The 18,797-nt window shown below is 41.5% G+C and overlaps 1 protein-coding gene across 1 annotated transcript in view; it reads right to left on the bottom strand.

The window, feature by feature from the left end:
• PHEX (phosphate regulating endopeptidase homolog X-linked) overlaps positions 1 to 18,797 on the bottom strand; it is a 111,132-nt gene that overhangs the window by 73,368 nt on the left and 18,967 nt on the right. Inside the window, exons 4-8 of the mRNA XM_026856220.1 lie at positions 13,900 to 13,986; positions 12,598 to 12,824; positions 9,611 to 9,679; positions 6,058 to 6,174; positions 228 to 311 (exon numbers count right to left, since the gene is read on the bottom strand). Of these exons, the coding sequence (XP_026712021.1) occupies positions 228 to 311; positions 6,058 to 6,174; positions 9,611 to 9,679; positions 12,598 to 12,824; positions 13,900 to 13,986 (584 nt within the window). The remainder of the gene's footprint in view (positions 1 to 227; positions 312 to 6,057; positions 6,175 to 9,610; positions 9,680 to 12,597; positions 12,825 to 13,899; positions 13,987 to 18,797) is intronic.

The following is an 18,797-nucleotide window of genomic DNA, read 5'->3' as shown; positions in this document are numbered from 1 at the left end:
AATGGCTTCAAAGCTTTACTGATTAGAAATTTCGAAACAATTGCACTTTGTCATTACACGTTTCCACAGCTCACTGAAGTTGTAACTGTATTTTAAAAAAACATATATTGTAATTGAGTACACACATTCCTGATGACATTCCTTTAACATGCTGCTCTGCACACTAAAGGCAATTTTTATTGTGTAGGTCACACACAAGAATAATTTTGCAGTTATTCCCAACTAACCTGTGGAATCATAGCACTAAGCTCCGATATATTCATTTTATTGTACATCACCTCACTTGTTCGATTCTCATACGGAATCATGATCTGGGGAGAAAAAAGAACACATTAAAACAAGAATTATGTTGCAGGGACCTGTTCTTATATCATTACTGTCCATCATAATCCCAGTGCAGAAATATTTCGCCACCTGTTTTCCAAGAATTCATGGCATTAACTTCCCTTTCTGATGATGGCATTTAGCTAGGAGAAATGGAACAGTTCATTGTCAGTTTAACTTGTTACGGGAGAACTGAATAAGCTGCATGTATTTTCTGAAGATATTAGACCAATTTTAGCTCTGATTATACTAAGGAAATGCATGTTGATTCATAAGAGATAAAATCACACCTAGACAATTAATAGTTATTTCTCCCATCATGTCAGGTAGAAGCCAGCTCCAAACTATATGGTTTAAAAAGACAAATCTGAGATACGGAAGTCAGAAGCACATCTCATCTCTTGGATCTGAACAAGTTCTTGCTATGGCCTGACTCCATTTGAGGGAAGAGACAGATACACACAAGTTTCTCCTCATTTTACCCCACCATCCTGATTTTCATATCAGGAAACCTGGGTATATAGTCCAAACATGAACTAAAGCATTCTCCAACGAGGCCTCTCATCTGGGTCACAAGAAGAGCCAGACCTCAGGGTCATCTGCAGTGTCAAAGTCCAAGGACATAGCAAAAGAAATCCTAAATATAAAGCAAGTCTTTTATAACTGACAAGGAACACTCAGATTCCAAGAAGGCTGTATGGTTCATAATAAAAAAACAAACCAAGTACAAGATATATCTCAAAATATTCTCAGTGTTCAAGAGAAACATGAATTCCCGATGGCAATTCCAGACCTGCTCTAAGGTAAATCCTATACAACAGGCTGTACACTGTGCAGTTTGAAGAGGACAGAGATTGATGCGAGACTAACGAGACAGCTGGTAGTTCTCCAACCAAAATTCTCCAGTAAGTGTCTGCGGTTTTACTATTGCTCAAGCTACACAGCAAAAAAAAAAAAACCAACAAAACAAAACCCAAACATTACTTTCTTCTCCCTTTCTGCAAATTTCATTTATCTGACAAATTTTTAAACTCTTCTTGAACCCGTTTGCTCCCTGCCTCTCAAAACTCTCCTCCTTCCTCCAGTAATTAAAACCTAACTGAAATCTTCCTTGTACACAAGAAGCTCTCTCAAAGCATGTCACTCCTTCCTATATCTATCTTCCCTTTATTATTGCTGTCTCTTTCTGAGCACACAGGTTCTCCATTATATATGTTCATCTAAAACAAATGTAGTGGAACACAGGATGCATTAAAAGCCTAAATAACAAAAAGGACTAACTCCTTTGAAATCATAGTAAGATGTTTATAGAAATCATTATGCTTGTTACAGATTACGCAACAGTCTATGTCCCTGGATTTATGCCTAATATCTAGATATATTTTATGAGGATTATTGAAACTAAAGGGAAATTAGGTAATCATGAGCAAGTATGGTTTGTTGCATAACAGTATGCATTACTGATCCTGAGGGCTGTTACATGATCCATGTTATCTTATATGGCAACTTCACCTATATACTTTGTGGATTAAAGGTCTGTAAGACATTCATCAGGTAAAGCATTAGAGCTACCAGAGGTAGCAATGCATCTTCTTACCACATCACCAATAAAGAGAAGGAACATTTTTCTGGTTTTCAAGCCTATTAGGTCACAATGACCTATCTTCTCATTAGTCCATCCGCACTAGGTAACTGAAGCTGAATATTGGGCTTTATTTAGAGGTTTGACAAAATCTCATCTCTTTCAGCAGAGAGATGGAAACACTGATTTACTACTATTGTAGATGGCCCTAAATTCTGCACACAGACATCATTAAGAAGCACCACTCCCCCTCCTCCTGTGGACTGCAACAGCAGAACACAGGGAAGTCGTATGCTGCATCACCTGTCCTGTGCAACAGGTTTCTCTGTTAACAGGAGACCCAGCATTTCACAGAGGATAGCTTCTTTCCTTGGCAATATGAAGAAATACTCAGCTCAAATGGCACTTCTACAAATCAGTGTCAAGTTTGTAGCCCTAACTTTTGCTGGTTTCTGAACATTGAAGTTAACTCTTCTCTCTAGCTTCAGAAGAAGTGGAAACAATAGAGGACTTTCAGCTCCTAGGAGCACGATTCCCACAGTAGTCATAGTGAAACAGGGATACAGAGAAGCAGAAACGCTCCTTCAGCCTGCAACAGTCCTAAGGCATAAATTAAACTACACAAGGGGGCAAAAATGTCATCAAGTAAATCAGTCAGAACCAAATACCATATTTAAATCTGCTTAACTTTACTAAATTCAGTTGGTCCCCTAAATTAAAACTCATAGAGTTTCTTGTCTCCTGAGCTACTTTCATGGGGCATCCTGGGAGAGGAGACAACAGTGGTGCTACTGTAACCACCACCCTCTCACTACCAAGCGCCAGTACCCCGTGTCAGTTCTGAACTGCTCTTAGACTGTTCCTCAGAGAATCAGCCTGGTCTGCTTCTTGAATACACGGTAATGAATTCTTAACATAGCTGCGCAGCAGGGACTCAAATTCTGCCCAACCTCAAAATTATAGAATCACAGAATCATAGAATTATAGAATCATTTAGGTTGGAAAAAGCCCTTAAGATCATCAAGTCCAACCGTAAACCTAATACTGCTAAATCCAACACTAAACCATGTGCCTAAGCACCACATCTACATGTCTTTTAAATACCTCCAAGGATAAGGATTCCACCACTTCCCTGGGCAGCCTGTTTCAATGCCTGACAACCCTTTCAGCAAAGAAATTTTTCTTAATATCCAATTTAAACCTCCCCTAATGCAACTTGAGGACATTTCTTCTTGTCCTATCACTTGTTACCTGGGAAAAGAGACCAACACCCACCTTGCTACCACCCCGTTTCAGGGAGTTGTAGAGAGCGATAAGGACTCCCTTGAGCCTTCTTTTCTCCAGTACAACCCCAGGTCCTTCAGCCACTCCTCACAGGACTTGTGCTCTAGACCCTCACCAGCTTTCTTGCCCTTCTTTGGATGTGCTCCAGCACCTCATCATCTTGTAGCGAGAGGCCCAAAACTGAATACAGTATTTGAGGTGCAGCCTCACCAGTGCCGAGTACAGGGGGACAATCACTTCCCTAGTCCTGCTGGCCACACTATTTCTGATACAAGCCAGGATGCTATTGGCCACAGTATTGGCCACCTGGGCACACTATTGACTCATATTCAACCAGCTGTTGACCAACACTCCCAAGTTCTTTTCCACCGGGCAGCTTTCCAGCCACTCTTCCCTAAGCCTGTAGCATTGCATGGGATTGTTGTGACCCAGGTGCAGGACCTGGCACTTAGCCTTGTTAAATCTTGTACAGCTGGTTTTGGACCATCAACCCAGCCTGTCCAGATCCCTCTGTAGAGCCTTTCTATCCTCAAGTAGATCAACACTCCCAGCCAACTTGCTGTCATCTGCAAACTTACTGAGGTTGTACTTGATCCTCTTGTTCAGATCATTGATAAAGATACTAAACAGAACTGGCCCCAGTACTGAGCCCTGGGGAACACCACCTGGGACCAGCCACCAACTGGATTTAACTCCATTCACCACAATTCTTTGAGCCCAGCCATCCAGCCTGTTTTTTATGCACCAAAAAGTATACCCATCCAAGCCATGAGCAGCCAGTTCCTCCAGGAGAATGCTGTTGGAAACAGTGTCAAAGGCTTTACTAAAGCCTAGGTATACGACATGCACAGCTGTTCCCGTATCCACTAAGTGAGTCACTTTGTCATAGAAGGAGATCAAGTTAGTCAAGCAGGACCTGTATTTCATAAACCCATGCTGACTGGGCCTAATCACCTGGTTGTCCTGGACACGCTGTGTGATGGCACACAAGATGATCTGCTCCATAACCTTCTCTGGCACTGAGGTCAGACTGACAAGCCTGTAGTTCCCCAGATCCTCTTTTTGGCCCTTCTTGTAAATGGGCATCACATTTGCTAACTTCCAGTCAACTGGGACCTCCCCAGTTAGCCAGGACTGCTGATAAATGATGGAAAGTGGCTTGGTGAGCAATTCTGTCAGCTGCCTCAGTAGACCCCATCTGGCCCCATAGCCTTGTGTGTGTCTATGTGGCATAGCAGGTTGCTAACTATTTCCCCTTGGATTATGGGGGCTTCATTCCACTCCCATCCTTGTCTTCCAGCTCAGGGGGCTGGATACCCAGAGAACAATTGTTCTTACTATTAAAGACTAAGGCAAAGAAGACATTGAGTACCTCAGCCTTTTACTCATCCTTTGTCACTACGTTTCCCCCTGCATCTAATAAAGGATGGATAATCTCCTTGGCCCTCCTTTTGTTGCTAATGTATATATAGAAACATTTTGTATTGTCTCTTGGGTTTTCACCCTTCTACTCTTCTCCCTGCATAACCTCATGACATCCTTGTAGTCCTCCTGAGTTGCCTACCCCTTCTTCCAAAGGTCATAAACTCTCCTTCTTTTTTTTCCTGAGTTCCAGCCAAAGCTCTCTGTTCAGCCAGGCCAGTCTTATTCCCTGTCAGTTCATCTTTTGGAACATGGGGATGGTCTGCTCCTATGAGTTTAAGATTTTCTTCTTGAAGAATGTAAGCTTCCTGGACCCCTTCACCCTTCAGGACTGCCTCCCAAGGGACTCTGTCAACCAGGCTCCTAAAAAGGCCAAAGTCTGCCATCTGAAAGTCCAAGGTGGCAGGTCTGCTGACCCCCTCTCGTTACTTCTCTGAGAATTGAAAACTCCATCATTTCATGATCACTATGCCCAAGACAGCCTCCAACCACCGCATCACCTCCAAGTCCTTTTCTGTTCACAAACAGCAGGTCCAGCGGGGTGCTTTCCCTAGTTGGCTCCCTTATCAGTTGTGTCAGGACGTTATCTTCTGCACACTCCCCAGGAACCTCCTAAACTGTTTCCTCTCCACTGTATTGTATTTCCAGTGGGCATCTGGTAAATTGAAGTCCCCCATGAGAACAAGGGATAGTGGTTGTAAGATTTCTCCCAGCTGCTTATAAAATATTTAATTTGCCTTGTTAGGTGGTCTATAATAAAATCTCACCATGATATCTGTCTTGTCAGCCTTCCCTCTGATTCTTACCATAAAGATTCAACCCTATTATCAGCATCAGCAGAGCCTATCCCTTCTGAAGAGTTTATAGTCATCCATTGCAGCACCCCAGTTATGTGAGTCATCCCATCAAGTTTCTGTGATTACAACTATATCACAGTTTTCCAGCTGCAGAATGGCTTCCTGTGCATTGGTCTAGATGCACTTCAGATGGGCTATTGATCCCACCACCTATTTGTGGGGAGAAGACCCAACTCCTACATAACTGTTCTCAGGTGCTTCCATGGTTTCTAACACATCAATAACCCTTGCACCTTTGCCGTCACATGGATCTCCATCTCCTACCTCTGCTGAGACGGCAGAACAAAGGACCTCAACAGCACTTTGGCATGCTGTGCCCAGTCTTATCTCTAGCAAGGCTGTTTGACTTATTAACAATTTAAAGGATCAAGAGTATTTGGCTAAGATTTTTTCCCCTGAGAATAAAATAATCAGTTTAACAATTAACTAAAGGAGGAATATTCATCCTTTCTTCATCAGCTTCTGCTTCTTTCCTTCTGCTTCCAAAAACCACTATTGCTAAGACTGTTGATATAATGGCATTCCATTTTGAAAAAGGATTGCACTTTTTTGTAAAAGCTAGCTTCAATCCCACCTTAGATTACCAACCTCAGCTATTTTAACTTCCAGTCTTAGAACGGACTTCATATCAGATTCAGCTCGTGAGGCGTTTGCACCCAGCAGCACTGCTGTATCAACCATGAACTGCAAAAAGGCATCTCGGTACTGTAAAGAAACAAAACAAGTGAAATGAGTGGTGGATTTGCTCTTGAGCACAGCTGTAGCAGTAGACCAGAAATGCCCAGTTATAGCAAAGAGTTTAATACTTTGTACTTTCATGCCCTAGCAACCAAAATTGTGCTTTCCTTACCTTGAATACCTGCTGTCATCAAGGAGAAAAGGAGAAATAACACTGTAAATATAATGTGCATGACGGACAGAGATATCTGCTGTGGTTCACAGAGTATAAATGTCAGGAAATGCAAATGACACTTCTGGATTAGACTGACAACACTTATAGAGCTCTTACAATGGGATTAGACAATGTGTATGAGTGTACACCAATATTTTATGACAATTTATACAGTAATCAGTGTAGAACTGAAGAATTACTTGTATACAAGTGCAAGCTTAGTGGCTGAGAAAAATAGGGATGAAGGGATGCTCCACTGAGCTCTCCTCTATTCCTACCATGACACTGCAACATATGTACCTGCTCTGCTCTGCTCTCCTTGAGCTATCCTAATAAAGCACATTTTATTCTTACTGTGTATACACAAATGTTAGCAAAATACACTGTATGTAATGATACTGTAGTGATTTTTGTGCTACCTCTCCCCCAGTACAATCTTTCAGAGATGTTGGAGGGAACAGATTGCTCCTCATCAACTCCTACCAGCCCACAGTCCAATAAAAGCAAAAACGTATCCTAACGTATTTCCACCTTTAATCTGGGTGGATTTATATATTAATAGGATACACACAATTATGTGTATCCTGGCATCCTCTAGTTTGATAGATGTGGCTAAAAAATGTACTAACCTCTCAGGGAACTCAAAAGGGAAGCAAAACTATAAAAACGTAATCAACAGCAATGACTTGTCCCCATGACAACCCAAGGGGTTGTTTTCTTTGAGCTTTAGGCTGCATGTGCTGGATACTGCCCACAGGCCTTCCAGAGTGAGGGGGAAAAGGGTGCTGCCATTATCAAATATTGATACATTAAAGTTTTTGATAAACATCATTGCTTCCCAACTGCTGTCCATAGAAAAGCAGCAAGAAACTAAGTTGTAGCAGAGAAATCATAAAGCAGGAGGGAAAGAGGAAATGAATATTTGAAATCTGTTGAGGAACTCTTGTTCCTTTTATTAAATTAATTCAGGTCAACTTGATGATAATAACCTGCAGCGTCTCTTGAAATGTGCTCAGCCTTCTGGCCTAATTGAGCCCAAGAGACAGGCCCAGAGGGCAGCTGACTGAGACAGCTTGCGAACATGATAGCTTCTGGGCTCGACTTCATTGAGAAGTTCTTGAGCTTCTGGGCACTTTGTTCATGATCTGGGAACTCCTGAATCCCCTCCCCAAGGGACACAAGGGGTCCCACTGACACCAGGTCAAGTAAAAGCTAAGGTGAGGGTATCTCCAGCAGCTGCTAACACTGGCAGCTGTGCTTGATCAAAGAGTACCCAGAGCCTTTCTTCTAGCTGATACCTGATCAGAGAAAGTTGAGCACTCTTTGAGCCCATGCCAGAGAGAGGACTACATAAGAGCCAGGCCCAGAGCACAGCTCCCAGAGGCTGTCAACAGATGCAGCAGTTCACAAAGAAAAGGCCAGCACACTTTGTCTGGTATACCCATCCTTAGATATGGTTGGTGGTCACACACCACAGGACATGATCCCCAGGCACTGCTGGCATAACTGTCTCTTTGTTATTGGACTCTTGGACCAAGACGGTGCTTCATAAGGAAGGATGCAGCTCTGCAAGTCTCAGGATGCAGGGGATGGCTAAGGCCTCTTACTAAGGCTGCGACACATGATCTTGTAGCATGCAGGTGGTGTGCAGTTGCTGAACAGCTGTGCTGCTAAGTGAAAGAGTTGTGAGAGGTCAGCAGACAACACAGCCTCAGAGGAGATGAGAAAGATCAACCAGATCTTTCTGGTCGATCTGCTTTAAAAGCCTGGACCTTCAGCTACAGCAGAAGAGCAGGAGTAGCCTGTGCCTATGAAATTGGAAGGTGGAAACTCCCATCACAGTGAAGGCTGGAACTCCACTGATCTTGTAGCCGATGAGGACACAGGAGCATTATCAGTTGGAGCGCTGTGGCTGAGCCAGAGCCCCTCAGGACCACTAGAAGGAAGAAGCAAGTGACAGTGGTAAGAGGCTCACTACTGTAAGGGATGGAGGCCCCCATCTGCCAACCTGATTTTTCATGTAGGGAGGTTTGCTGTTCGATTGAGTTATCACATCCAGGAGGTTTCCAAGGCTTATCCAGCCCTTTGACTACAATTCCCTGCTGCTTTTTCTGGTAGGCACCGATGCTATTGCCAGGGGTGACCTGTATCAAATATCAAGCATGACTACAGGACTATAGGGACCGAGGTCAAGGCTATGGCCCAGGTGGGGTTCTCCTTGATCCTGCTGGTGAGGGGCAGGGGCCTCAGGAGGACATGATGGATCTTGCAGGTTAATGTCTGGTTGCTCAGCTGGCATCAGCAGCAGAGATTTGGTTTCTGTGATCATGGGACCCTCTGAGAGTTCACAGCTACTTGGAAGAGATGGGATCCATTTAACTAAATAGGGCAAGAGTATCTCTGCAAACAGACTGGCCAACGTGGTAAGGAGAACTTTAAAGTAGAAACAATGGAGGGGGGAGTGATTCCTCAAGAAACAACTAAGGAAGGTGTGGATAAGGTAGGCAAATGAAGGGCCCAGGGTGATGGGAAAAGAGAGGACATAACAATCAACAGAACTGAAATGGAACCCCTTTGAGGCTAGGTATGTAAAGAAGGAAGTGCCTGAAGGACAGCCTTATACGGGAAGCTCTCAAGGCCATACTGAAGAATCAGCATGACTGTGTCCCTTGGAAATACCTTTACACTACTGCACACAGCTTAGGGAACAAACAGGAGTTAGAAGTCTGTGTGGAGTTACAAGTACATAACAGCAAAAGAAAGACTAGGGAGAACATGGATCTGCTGCTAAATGGAGCAGGATGACAAAGGACACTGAAAAGGCCAAGGCATTCAATGCCAACTGTGCTCCAGTCTTGACTGGTAAGGCTGAGCTGAATGATCAGATCCAGAGGGTTGTGATCAGCAGCGCAAAGTCCAGTTGGAGGCCAGTCACTAGTAGTATACTCCAGAGGTCAACCCTGCTTGAGCAGAGGGGCTGAACAAAATGAACTGCAGAGGCCCCTTCCAAGGGAGAAGAAGAAAAGCAGGGGGGATGCCAAATCTTACAAAAATTTTAATTTGAGAAAATTTGCAAGAGTGTTTGTGGTAGTGATGTTTGTAGTGGTGTTTTCCGATAGACATCCTGGAAAATCCAAATCTAAACAAACCAAAACCCTTTCTCAGTTTGGATCTCAACAAATCAAAAGCCACAATGAAAAAAACTAAGGGGAAAAATGGTCACTTTGATTTCCAGTTAATAATACTTACGGATTTGGCTTCTGTGGTGTTTTCTAGGTAATCCTCTCGGGATGCAAGAGACAGGCTTGCTTGGTCAAGCTGTTAAAAATAACAAAAAGCAGCATTTAATAGAGGTAAATTAATCAGAACTCTAAGGTAGCCCTATAAGCAACCTTGGAAGGGTTCATGCTTTTCTGGCAATTAGGGAAGATGTGCATTAATATCTAATACATAATACACTGCACCAGCCTGAGTTCCATAGGATTTCAAAACAACAGAAAAATGCTATACTGTGCTGACAGCCATTAGCTGTTGTGTATCTGTAAAGCATCACTACCCTTCTTTGACTGAAATTAAGGTCACACTTTTGAGCTTCACCTTAGACCAGCACTGTGTGTTGTATTTGGCTTTTTGAACAGATGTACTCAAACAGCTGGATACCAGCCACAGAAATGATTGCATGCATGCACAGGAAATTGTTATGTCTCCAGTACATTAGCTAAAGATGTCTGGTAGGTCCAGATGGATCTTTGACTTTCACTTATCTTTTTGATCTAAAGGTGGATCAAATTTGTTGGTCTACAGTCAGCCTAATATTGGAATGAGGTCTTCAAGGTAATTTCTAATCCAGTCCTGAAAGTTCATTGAGATCTGCACTTAGTCTTTTGAGTGAAATTACTACATGGGAGTATTTGCACTCTGTTTAAAGTTCCTAACCAGGCAAAACTCAGTGCAGCATATATATTAAAATTAGTACTGGAAACTCAGATTTCCCAAAACACTTCAATGAGGTGAGGTTATGTTAGGGTATAGAAGCCAAAGCTGAAAACATAATTCAACCAGCTTCCAAATTAAGTAAGATACTGATTAGAGCAGAAACAACAGTTTTGATGTTGTAAAATTATTATTTTGGTGCTTTTTTTTTTTTTTAAAGATAAGTCTAGTGAAGAGAGATTGTATTTATTCATACAATTTCACATGTCTTTTTAATCTAAAACCTACATCACATATTTCACATTTTATATATTTATAAAAATTACCTAAATAAATACAACTTAGAATCTGAAATGAATTAACAAATATAATCTTTTCCTCTACTGGCTGATGTTCTCAGCCTTTAAAATATACCATAAGCAAATAAACCAAATCATGCACTAGAAGGAGAGTATCTGTGATACTCAGTACAACTCTGATTCTTTGAAAAACAGTATCATCTTCTTTTTTCAGCATATTGAAACAAAAAGAATATACTCTTATGCTTTGCATATGTGTGTCCTGGTAATAGTTAACTTCAGATTATTTGGTCTATTTCAATTATGTGACTGTTACATGAAATACTCATCCAAATTTTCCTGGCTTAAGAGTTAGATTTGACAACCCATTGAAACCAAGAAAGCACAAACATGAGAAACAAACAAAAAAGTTAACCAACTTCTTCAGCCCTCAAGAACAAAAGATCACGTTGAACATTGAGCAAAGTTTTATTTGGAGTTTTTACTTTTTTCCTGATCCATTCATGATTTTGCAATGCTGAACAAAAAGAATTTTGCAATAGCGACATTTTCACAAGCAGATTGAAATACTCCATGGTACAGCTACACTCCTGGGATTTTGTTAAAACACAAAGTGGAATACTGGCCTATGCATTCTGCAGATCAAGTTCTTAATCAAATTAGGAACAACAGAATACTCTATGGTATAGTATATTATTCACAGCATGTGGTGCTTCGGTTATTTAGATACCTAAGCATACTGAGTGAAGATACTGCTAAGTATAATTCATTTCCAAGAGACCAGCAATAAGGATATAACTGCCCAGTCCTTTACTGACAGGTGACTTCAACTGAAATATTATGGCAGGAGATATCTAAATATCTCTCCTGATTCTATTGTTTTAGTTCTTTTAAACAAATCTCTAGCCAAACCAATCCTGACAGGATCTGAACAGCATCTTAGCAGAATTACATCTTTATTTAATAGAGTGAACTGTTGATCTGTTGTTGACTATTCAGAAAAATGTCCTAGAGATGAGGAAAAGTTGCCTTTCAATTTTATACCAGTTAAATGCCTCAGTCAAAAGGTATTTTAAACAACTCAGAATTGACACCCACTCCAGTACCACCACAGGTAACTGTTGTTTGATCCCCCAAAACAATGTATTCTTGGCTACATTCCTACAGCTAGCCAAGATGCTAGCAACATCAGGATCATAGATCCTATTTTGCTGTGATGAATGGCATCTTAACTTTCTTCTTTGTCCCTTATCTCTTGCCTTCATAAATTACTTTCTTGTAGCAGGGGAGGGCTGCTCTACTCTGGCTACTCATCTCTCCTTAAACAACAGTACATTTGGCCCAGATACTCAGTCTTTCCATGGTGACATCTCACAGTAATACAATTCTCTCTGGAGTTTTGTCAGACTACAGTGAGGCAACATTGCTTGGGTCTTTTTCTCACTAATCTAAACTGTTGTGTAATGCCATGTACTGTTAACAAACTGTTAATGCTTTGGTCCAAAAGTAATAGCATTTCAGTAAAAAGGTAAATTCTGTATTTCGGGTTTAGAAGTGTTTCGGATACACCTGTGTTGTAAGGTGTTGTATAAGAACAAGATAATGTGTTTTCTCTCAAGAAAAATAGCTTAAGTTCAAAATATCTGCTACTGATACACCATAGAATCTTCACAGATAAAAAAGTATTCTTCACCCAGAACAACCCCAGGACTAGATAGCCACCTTTCTCATTTTCATGCATATAGACCCTGGACATTGGTCCACTGTGAACTTTTTTTTTTTTTTTTTTCTATTTGAAAGGAGAAAAATATCCTGTACAGAAATATTTTTCAATAGTGTGTGGTTCCTAGTGGCTTGTTCCCATAAATTGGCGCTTATGTATATCTGTGAGTAGATAATAGCAACAATGATCAAGTGTAAAGATTTGGCATGTAAACATGTTTTTAAAAGAATTAGATCACAAAATACTATGCAGAGTAACCTATTAGATATGCTATATTTTACCTTCAGGATGTATCGATTGGAGATTTTGTCATCAGCAGCCACGTATAAACGGATGAAGACAGAGTTACTGTATTGACCACGAAGCGTTGCCAAGGCTTGGACTAAGCTAAACCTCCTTTCTGACCACAGCCCTTCAGTTCCAATGTTAGATTCCAGCACAGGCCAGCGGAAAGGTGAATGCCTCAGTATACTTAACAGGGGTTTCACGTCCGCTTTTTCAATTTTATCTGGAATGTCAAAGTGTGACAACAATTACATTCCAGGCAATTCAAATCCAGCAGCAGCCACACGAGACACAAAGATTTATTGGCGTTGATCGATTTCAAGGCAAGACAAAACACAATAGCTGAAACTCAAAGCCTCTGCTCTGCCTGTGAGCACAGAAGCACAGGAATCCAACCCAGTTTATCTGCATCAAGTATAAGAGAGACAAATCAGTGCCTTTCAAAAAGGGCAAAGGGCTGGAATTAAGTCAATTATTAAAAACATTCCTTGTTTAGAAACTAGCATAAAAACTTCACTGTTTCTGAGAGTGGGTTATTGTACATAATCAACGCTAGAGGGGTCAGAGTCTTGGCACCGAGGCTGTGGGACAGGCCATCTCAATTGCTGACAGTCAGTCTTGGGCTGTGCTGGAAGAAAACTGCACAGGAAATGAAGTCTAAAAGAGTCAGAAGGACAAAGGGCACTTTGAAGGACAAAGTCCACTCCCTTCCAACTCATCTTTCATCTGTGCAGCTACATAAAGGTAGTGATGTGACCCAGCCTAGTGTACATCACCTTACAACAACATTTACAACCTCAGAAAAAGCACTTCGCAGGTGTGGCTATAGTGCTCCCTGCCCAAACTTGTTTGACTTGCAGATAACTGAAAGTCCAGGAATATCTATACCCAGTGGTACGGGAGTGTTTTGATTACATGGATTTAGAGAAAGGTAGAAGGTGCTGAGCAACAGGCTATTGAAAAGCATCAGTATGAGAATTTCACCAGTGCTCTTCTGATTTCCTAGGCACTAACCCCACACCCCCAGGGCATGGTTTTGACATCTTTTTGCATAGATAAATATCCCTTCACAGTTCCCTGACAAGCAGAGGTCTCTGTAAAACTGACTTCTTGTGCCTTGTTGTACCTTAATCTCAATAGCCAGCTTCAGCAAATGGGTAGAAGACCCTCTAATCCAAATCAGCGAAATCTGTGTTTCTACACAAAGCTTCACAGAGCTCAGTAGAGAGCAAAGAAGCCTGCCTTTATAAACACAGGTAATGCATATGTGTCCCTCCCAAATTAGGTCACTTACTTACTTTCATTCATGCAGGATGCGTAAAGGATCTTGGCCTTCTGTACAGCTTCACTGTCTCGTCTTTTGCTGATAGGTTTCTCAAGCAATGCTGAAAAAAATGAAATTTTTTTTAATACATTGGAAAATGAAGGAACTGTTTGCCTGTCTTAGCATTTGCCTTAATCATAGCATTTGTTTAATTAAGGATGAGCTTCCACATGTATTTTCTTAAGCAGTCACACAAACATAATTGTACTTTTTTTGATCCCCAACAGAGAAGGAACTTTACATATATACATATATATATATATATATATATATAAAAATATTTAAGAGAACTGATTTAAGCCAGTTGACAGATACATCTTATTACTCATCTTCACAAACTGCCACCCTCAGCAAACTTGAGGGGACAGGAATTGTGGGGCAAGGGTGGGAACCATCACACAGGGCAGGGAGTCGGGAATTCTTTCAAGTGCCTCAGTCTCTGGTGCTGGTACACTGTGAAATAGGGGTCTAATGGAGGAGGTGACAGGATCCCAGGAGCAAGACTGCTGGTGTTCACTTTTGCCAGCTCTGCTGCTGCTGAAAGAAAGCAGCAAAAACTGCCCTGTTGTCTGTCAAACACACACAACCTCAGTCTTGTAAATTTACGACACAGAAGGCCAAGTGTCCAACTACTATTTGAAAAGCTGCAGTATATAGCTCCCTCACACTATAGGTGTCAACCTGCTCCAAACTCCTTTTCTAAGCTGTCATCTCTCTACATTCCTTGTATTCCTCATATTATGTTATGGAAGTGAAATAGAATGAAAAGTGCACCTGAATCTCAGCAGTCCACTCTCAGCTGCCTCAAGCCATTCTATCCAAGTTGTAAATCAGCCATGGTGCAGCTGCAGGTACACAATACTGTGGCTAAATGCAGAAGCAGCTTAGCTTCAGTGAGATCTATTAACTCAGGTACAGCACAGCACGAGCGCTTCCACGGCCAAGAGAAGCAGGGTAGTACTTAAGCACAGCACAGAAACAGGGCTAGATAACCCTGTTGGACCTCACCTGGTTTTGTAAGACCCAAACAGGTCCTGTACAGCATTACCTTATTGGTACTGTGGCTTTGCTGGAACCATCCCAAGTCCCTCCAGTTTTATGCTCAGCCAGAGATAAAAAACCTTGAAAAATTCAAGAGTGCTTTCTCTGTACTGTACTCCCCAGTGCTCTGGGTTTCACATGAGCAAAGGCACAGTGCAGACTGGCCCTGTGTAGTGCTGTGCCTAAAAACATGCCCCACACAAAAGGGGGAACAAAGTGCAATCAAGATTCCCCGTGGCATGCCAAAGCAGGGGCCATTAGGACTTCATAACACCAGTCGTGGCAAAACCAAATCTCTTCATCAGGTGTCAATCCGATGTTATTCTTCTCTGTCAGTACTGGCTGGGATGATGCAGAGTACTGAAGAGGTGTGGTGCTTCCATTCAAAAGCACCCTCCTGCAAACAGGTGGCAGCTGCTTGCTCTCCAGCCCCTGCCCTTTCCAGCAGCTCACCGGAGTCCTCTCTCCAGTGTCATCTCTCATGGGAGGTAAAAGTCCAGCTGGGTGGTACCACTAGATTCCATAGCTGAGAACAGTCTGTGTTTGCTCCACTCAGTATTAGGAGACCACTGCTGGAGGTACAATTCAAAGGTGTCTATTTCCCAGGATTTCCCTGGCACCTTGAAGGACCTGACACACCTCACCTCTCAGATATTCCTCACCTGTGCTCATGTGAGCACTCAGAGGACCATACTGCTGACCTCAAAGTGTTTATTAGTCAAAGAATACCTTAGCAGTGAGCAAATGCCACTTCTTGTCTCCCTCCAATCCCTTTTCTCCTTAAAAAACAAAACAAAACAAACCCCAACTCATTTGCTTGGATCCTTGAGAGATGTACTGAGATCATTACCTTTTAGTCATGGATAAGATTTTCTCTAAAAATACTGCCTAACAGGATTCCCAATAGCTTTGGCTTCAAATCCTCAAACTGTTAATATTTCTCAGCTTGTTAAATACAATATAATGCCAATCATTGACACATATCCTCAGTGTGCACAGTTCTTAGCAGAATAATCAGACTTGTTCATGTTTTAAGAATGGCATTTTAAAAGAAACTATAAATGAAACCTCCATAATACTAAGGATGAAATTACACTCCTATTAAAGCCATTGCAATAACTTCTGTTCCTTGGCAGTGAGCTGCACAGCCATGAAATTCTGAAGCTAATAAAATTCAATGTCTAAAGCCCAGCTAAAGCTCAAGAGAGATACAAAGGATGAGATCCAATAAAATAAAGTAACTCTAGGAATACACCTGCATAAACTCTTGTTAAAATCAGACCTAGTGTTTTCCCATCAAACCATCTCACTGTGAGACAGAACTAAGTTGCAACACTACCTGAACTATTACAAAGAATGAGGTGGGACAGATACTGTCAATTTGCTCAAAATTAATTTATGAAGAAAATTCCTGGTTCTGATGATGTAAAATCTAGTGATCAAACATGAAAGCCTTAATAAGATGGTTGAATCCTGTGGACACTGAAACAGGGGATGTGATCCATGAGCACTCTTTAGGCTGAGGTTTCTCAGCCTTAACCTCAAGCTTTCAGAAAGATTTAGAAGCTCAGTCCTTGAGCACTGGTCACATCCACTTGATTTCTGTATTAGCTAGTATAAAAATCCAAATACAAGGTTTAGAAACTTGCTTCTTATTTAACTCACAGATACATGTGGGCTTTACATGTCCTTGAATATTTAAATTCTTCTTAAAGAAGAGCAGCAATAAAAGGCAAGAAGTGATGCACACTAATCAAAAATATGAGTAAACAATTAGTCTATCTACAGGTTGCTGTATCCATGGAAAGAAAGTCACTACTGTGATTGAAATCAATGTAGACACATCAAGCTATCTTCAAATTAGCAATGTCAGGTACTGTGAGTAGCCTGGCCATAATAGTAGGCTGTGACAGCCTCCCTCCTGCACTGAGCATATCTAATTGTGTGGGTCAGTGCACACTGAGCTCTGCAGTGCCGTGTTTTGAAGGGCTGCAGCTCAGAGTCTCTGCTCTCCAAGGACTTCCACAAGTGGAGCAGATCTGCCTCAGTGCTATCCTGTACTCTCACCAGCACAGATAGGCACTCTCTGAACAGTGAGTGCTCCATCTCTTGACATGCAACATAGCGTTTCAGCCTCTCATCTACACTAAGGGAAATGCCAGCCAGTGACCCACAGAGGGCAAATCCAGCCCCTCTGAAAAAATTTGACTCTTAATTATAGCTGGCTGGGAGGACAGTCTTTCCACTGTGAAAAAAATTTACGGCTTCAGGTATTTTCTGTTTGGACACCTGAATGAAAGCAAAACCTATAAGGTCTTCCAAGGGATAGGAAGAGAAAAACCACCACAGATCAGTTAATGTTCAGCCTCATGAGATCTCCATAGACCTGCTGTTTAGTTCCCTGCTCTGCTTTTCGAAGCCCCTGCTCTCACCCCTCACTAGGGGATTGCGTGTATTCATACAAATCTACCGACAAGTTCAGTCTAGTAGGCTTTTCTTAAGACCAGTACCTGAAATTAAAAACTGTGGCCAAGTTAGGGAGATCAGGGTTACCAGCATTTTGACTAAAGCGGCTTACTCAGCGCTGAAAAGGACACTGAGTTTGTTGTTCTCAAGGCTTTTTTCTTTTTCTTTTTTTTTTTTTCCTTTTTCTTTTAAATCAGTTTTCGTGTTTCAGAATGAAAAGCTCCAATTCCCTAAAGCAATCTTCCATTTTAGGACTCCAAACATTAACCGAATTCAGCTTGAATCTATAGACATCTTCAATAGACCAAAAAATATATCCTTCGCCCGATTCACTGACTGTGAAAGAAATTTTATCCAGCGTCAATCAGCATCTTTTAGCTTCATGTTTAAATAAGAATTTTTAGGAGCAAATGGCTTTGACCAGACTAGGAAATACACAGCACTCCAATGATATTAAAAAAAACCCAACCTTGAAATAATAGTTCATTTGTTAGCTCCCAGTTAAATATTACAGTGCTAGAGATGAAATAGTAATCTAGCTGCAGAGATTAAAAGAACCCCACAATCTAAGATGATTTACAACCCTCTGAAAGAACACAAAATCATTATTAGCAGCAACCACAATTTAAGAATTTATTGCTGCTACTGACTTATAACACTAGCCTGCCACAAATGCAAAGCAGGATATCATAGTCAAAAATCACCAGAACATGCAAAGTGAACTAGATTAGCTTAGACCACCCTGAATATGAAGTCTGTGATCATGTTTCCCTAGCCAAACATAAAGTACATGTTTGAATGGCTGCTCTAGCAAAGCAGCTCTTTTCAGTCATGTCTTTTACTTTCTTCACTTTCAAATCAATTCCAAAGTCATTCTCTTCAGGATAAAAGGAATCTTGGCCTGTGTTACTGATCTTAGCACCTCATTGTCCATGTTTCTGTATGCACAGGATGCCCAGATGCAAGGTTTATGTTTCCCTTCACATAAAACCTAGTTATGGCAAGTGTCAAAACCTCTTGGTAATTCTGCTCCTCAGTGCTGAAATAATATAACTCATCTTGTTAAGTAACTACAACTTGCACAGTCAGAAACTGGCTAAAGGTGTTTCTCATATCCTAAACTTCCTGAGGTTGCAGATTGCTTCATCATTCATTTTCTTCTACCAAGGGGCTGGGGGCAAGGAGATTCCCACTGCAAAACAACGTTTTTATACTTCTGGCAACCCAGATCAGGCAGGTTTGCATCATTGCTGTCCTCGTCTCTTCAAAACACTCAGCATAGCCAACAAAAAACACTCCATAGCTAGGAATGATCCTCAGTTGTCTGAATTGTAGATGTTCAGACAGACAGTCAAGGAAAAAAAG

This window comes from Athene cunicularia (genome assembly GCF_003259725.1).
Source record: "Athene cunicularia isolate RWA chromosome 1 unlocalized genomic scaffold, athCun1 chr1_part1, whole genome shotgun sequence".
In the NCBI taxonomy this organism is placed as follows: domain Eukaryota; kingdom Metazoa; phylum Chordata; class Aves; order Strigiformes; family Strigidae; genus Athene; species Athene cunicularia.
The sequence above is the reverse complement of the archived record's forward strand: the minus strand, read 5'-3'. Positions and strand labels throughout refer to the sequence as shown.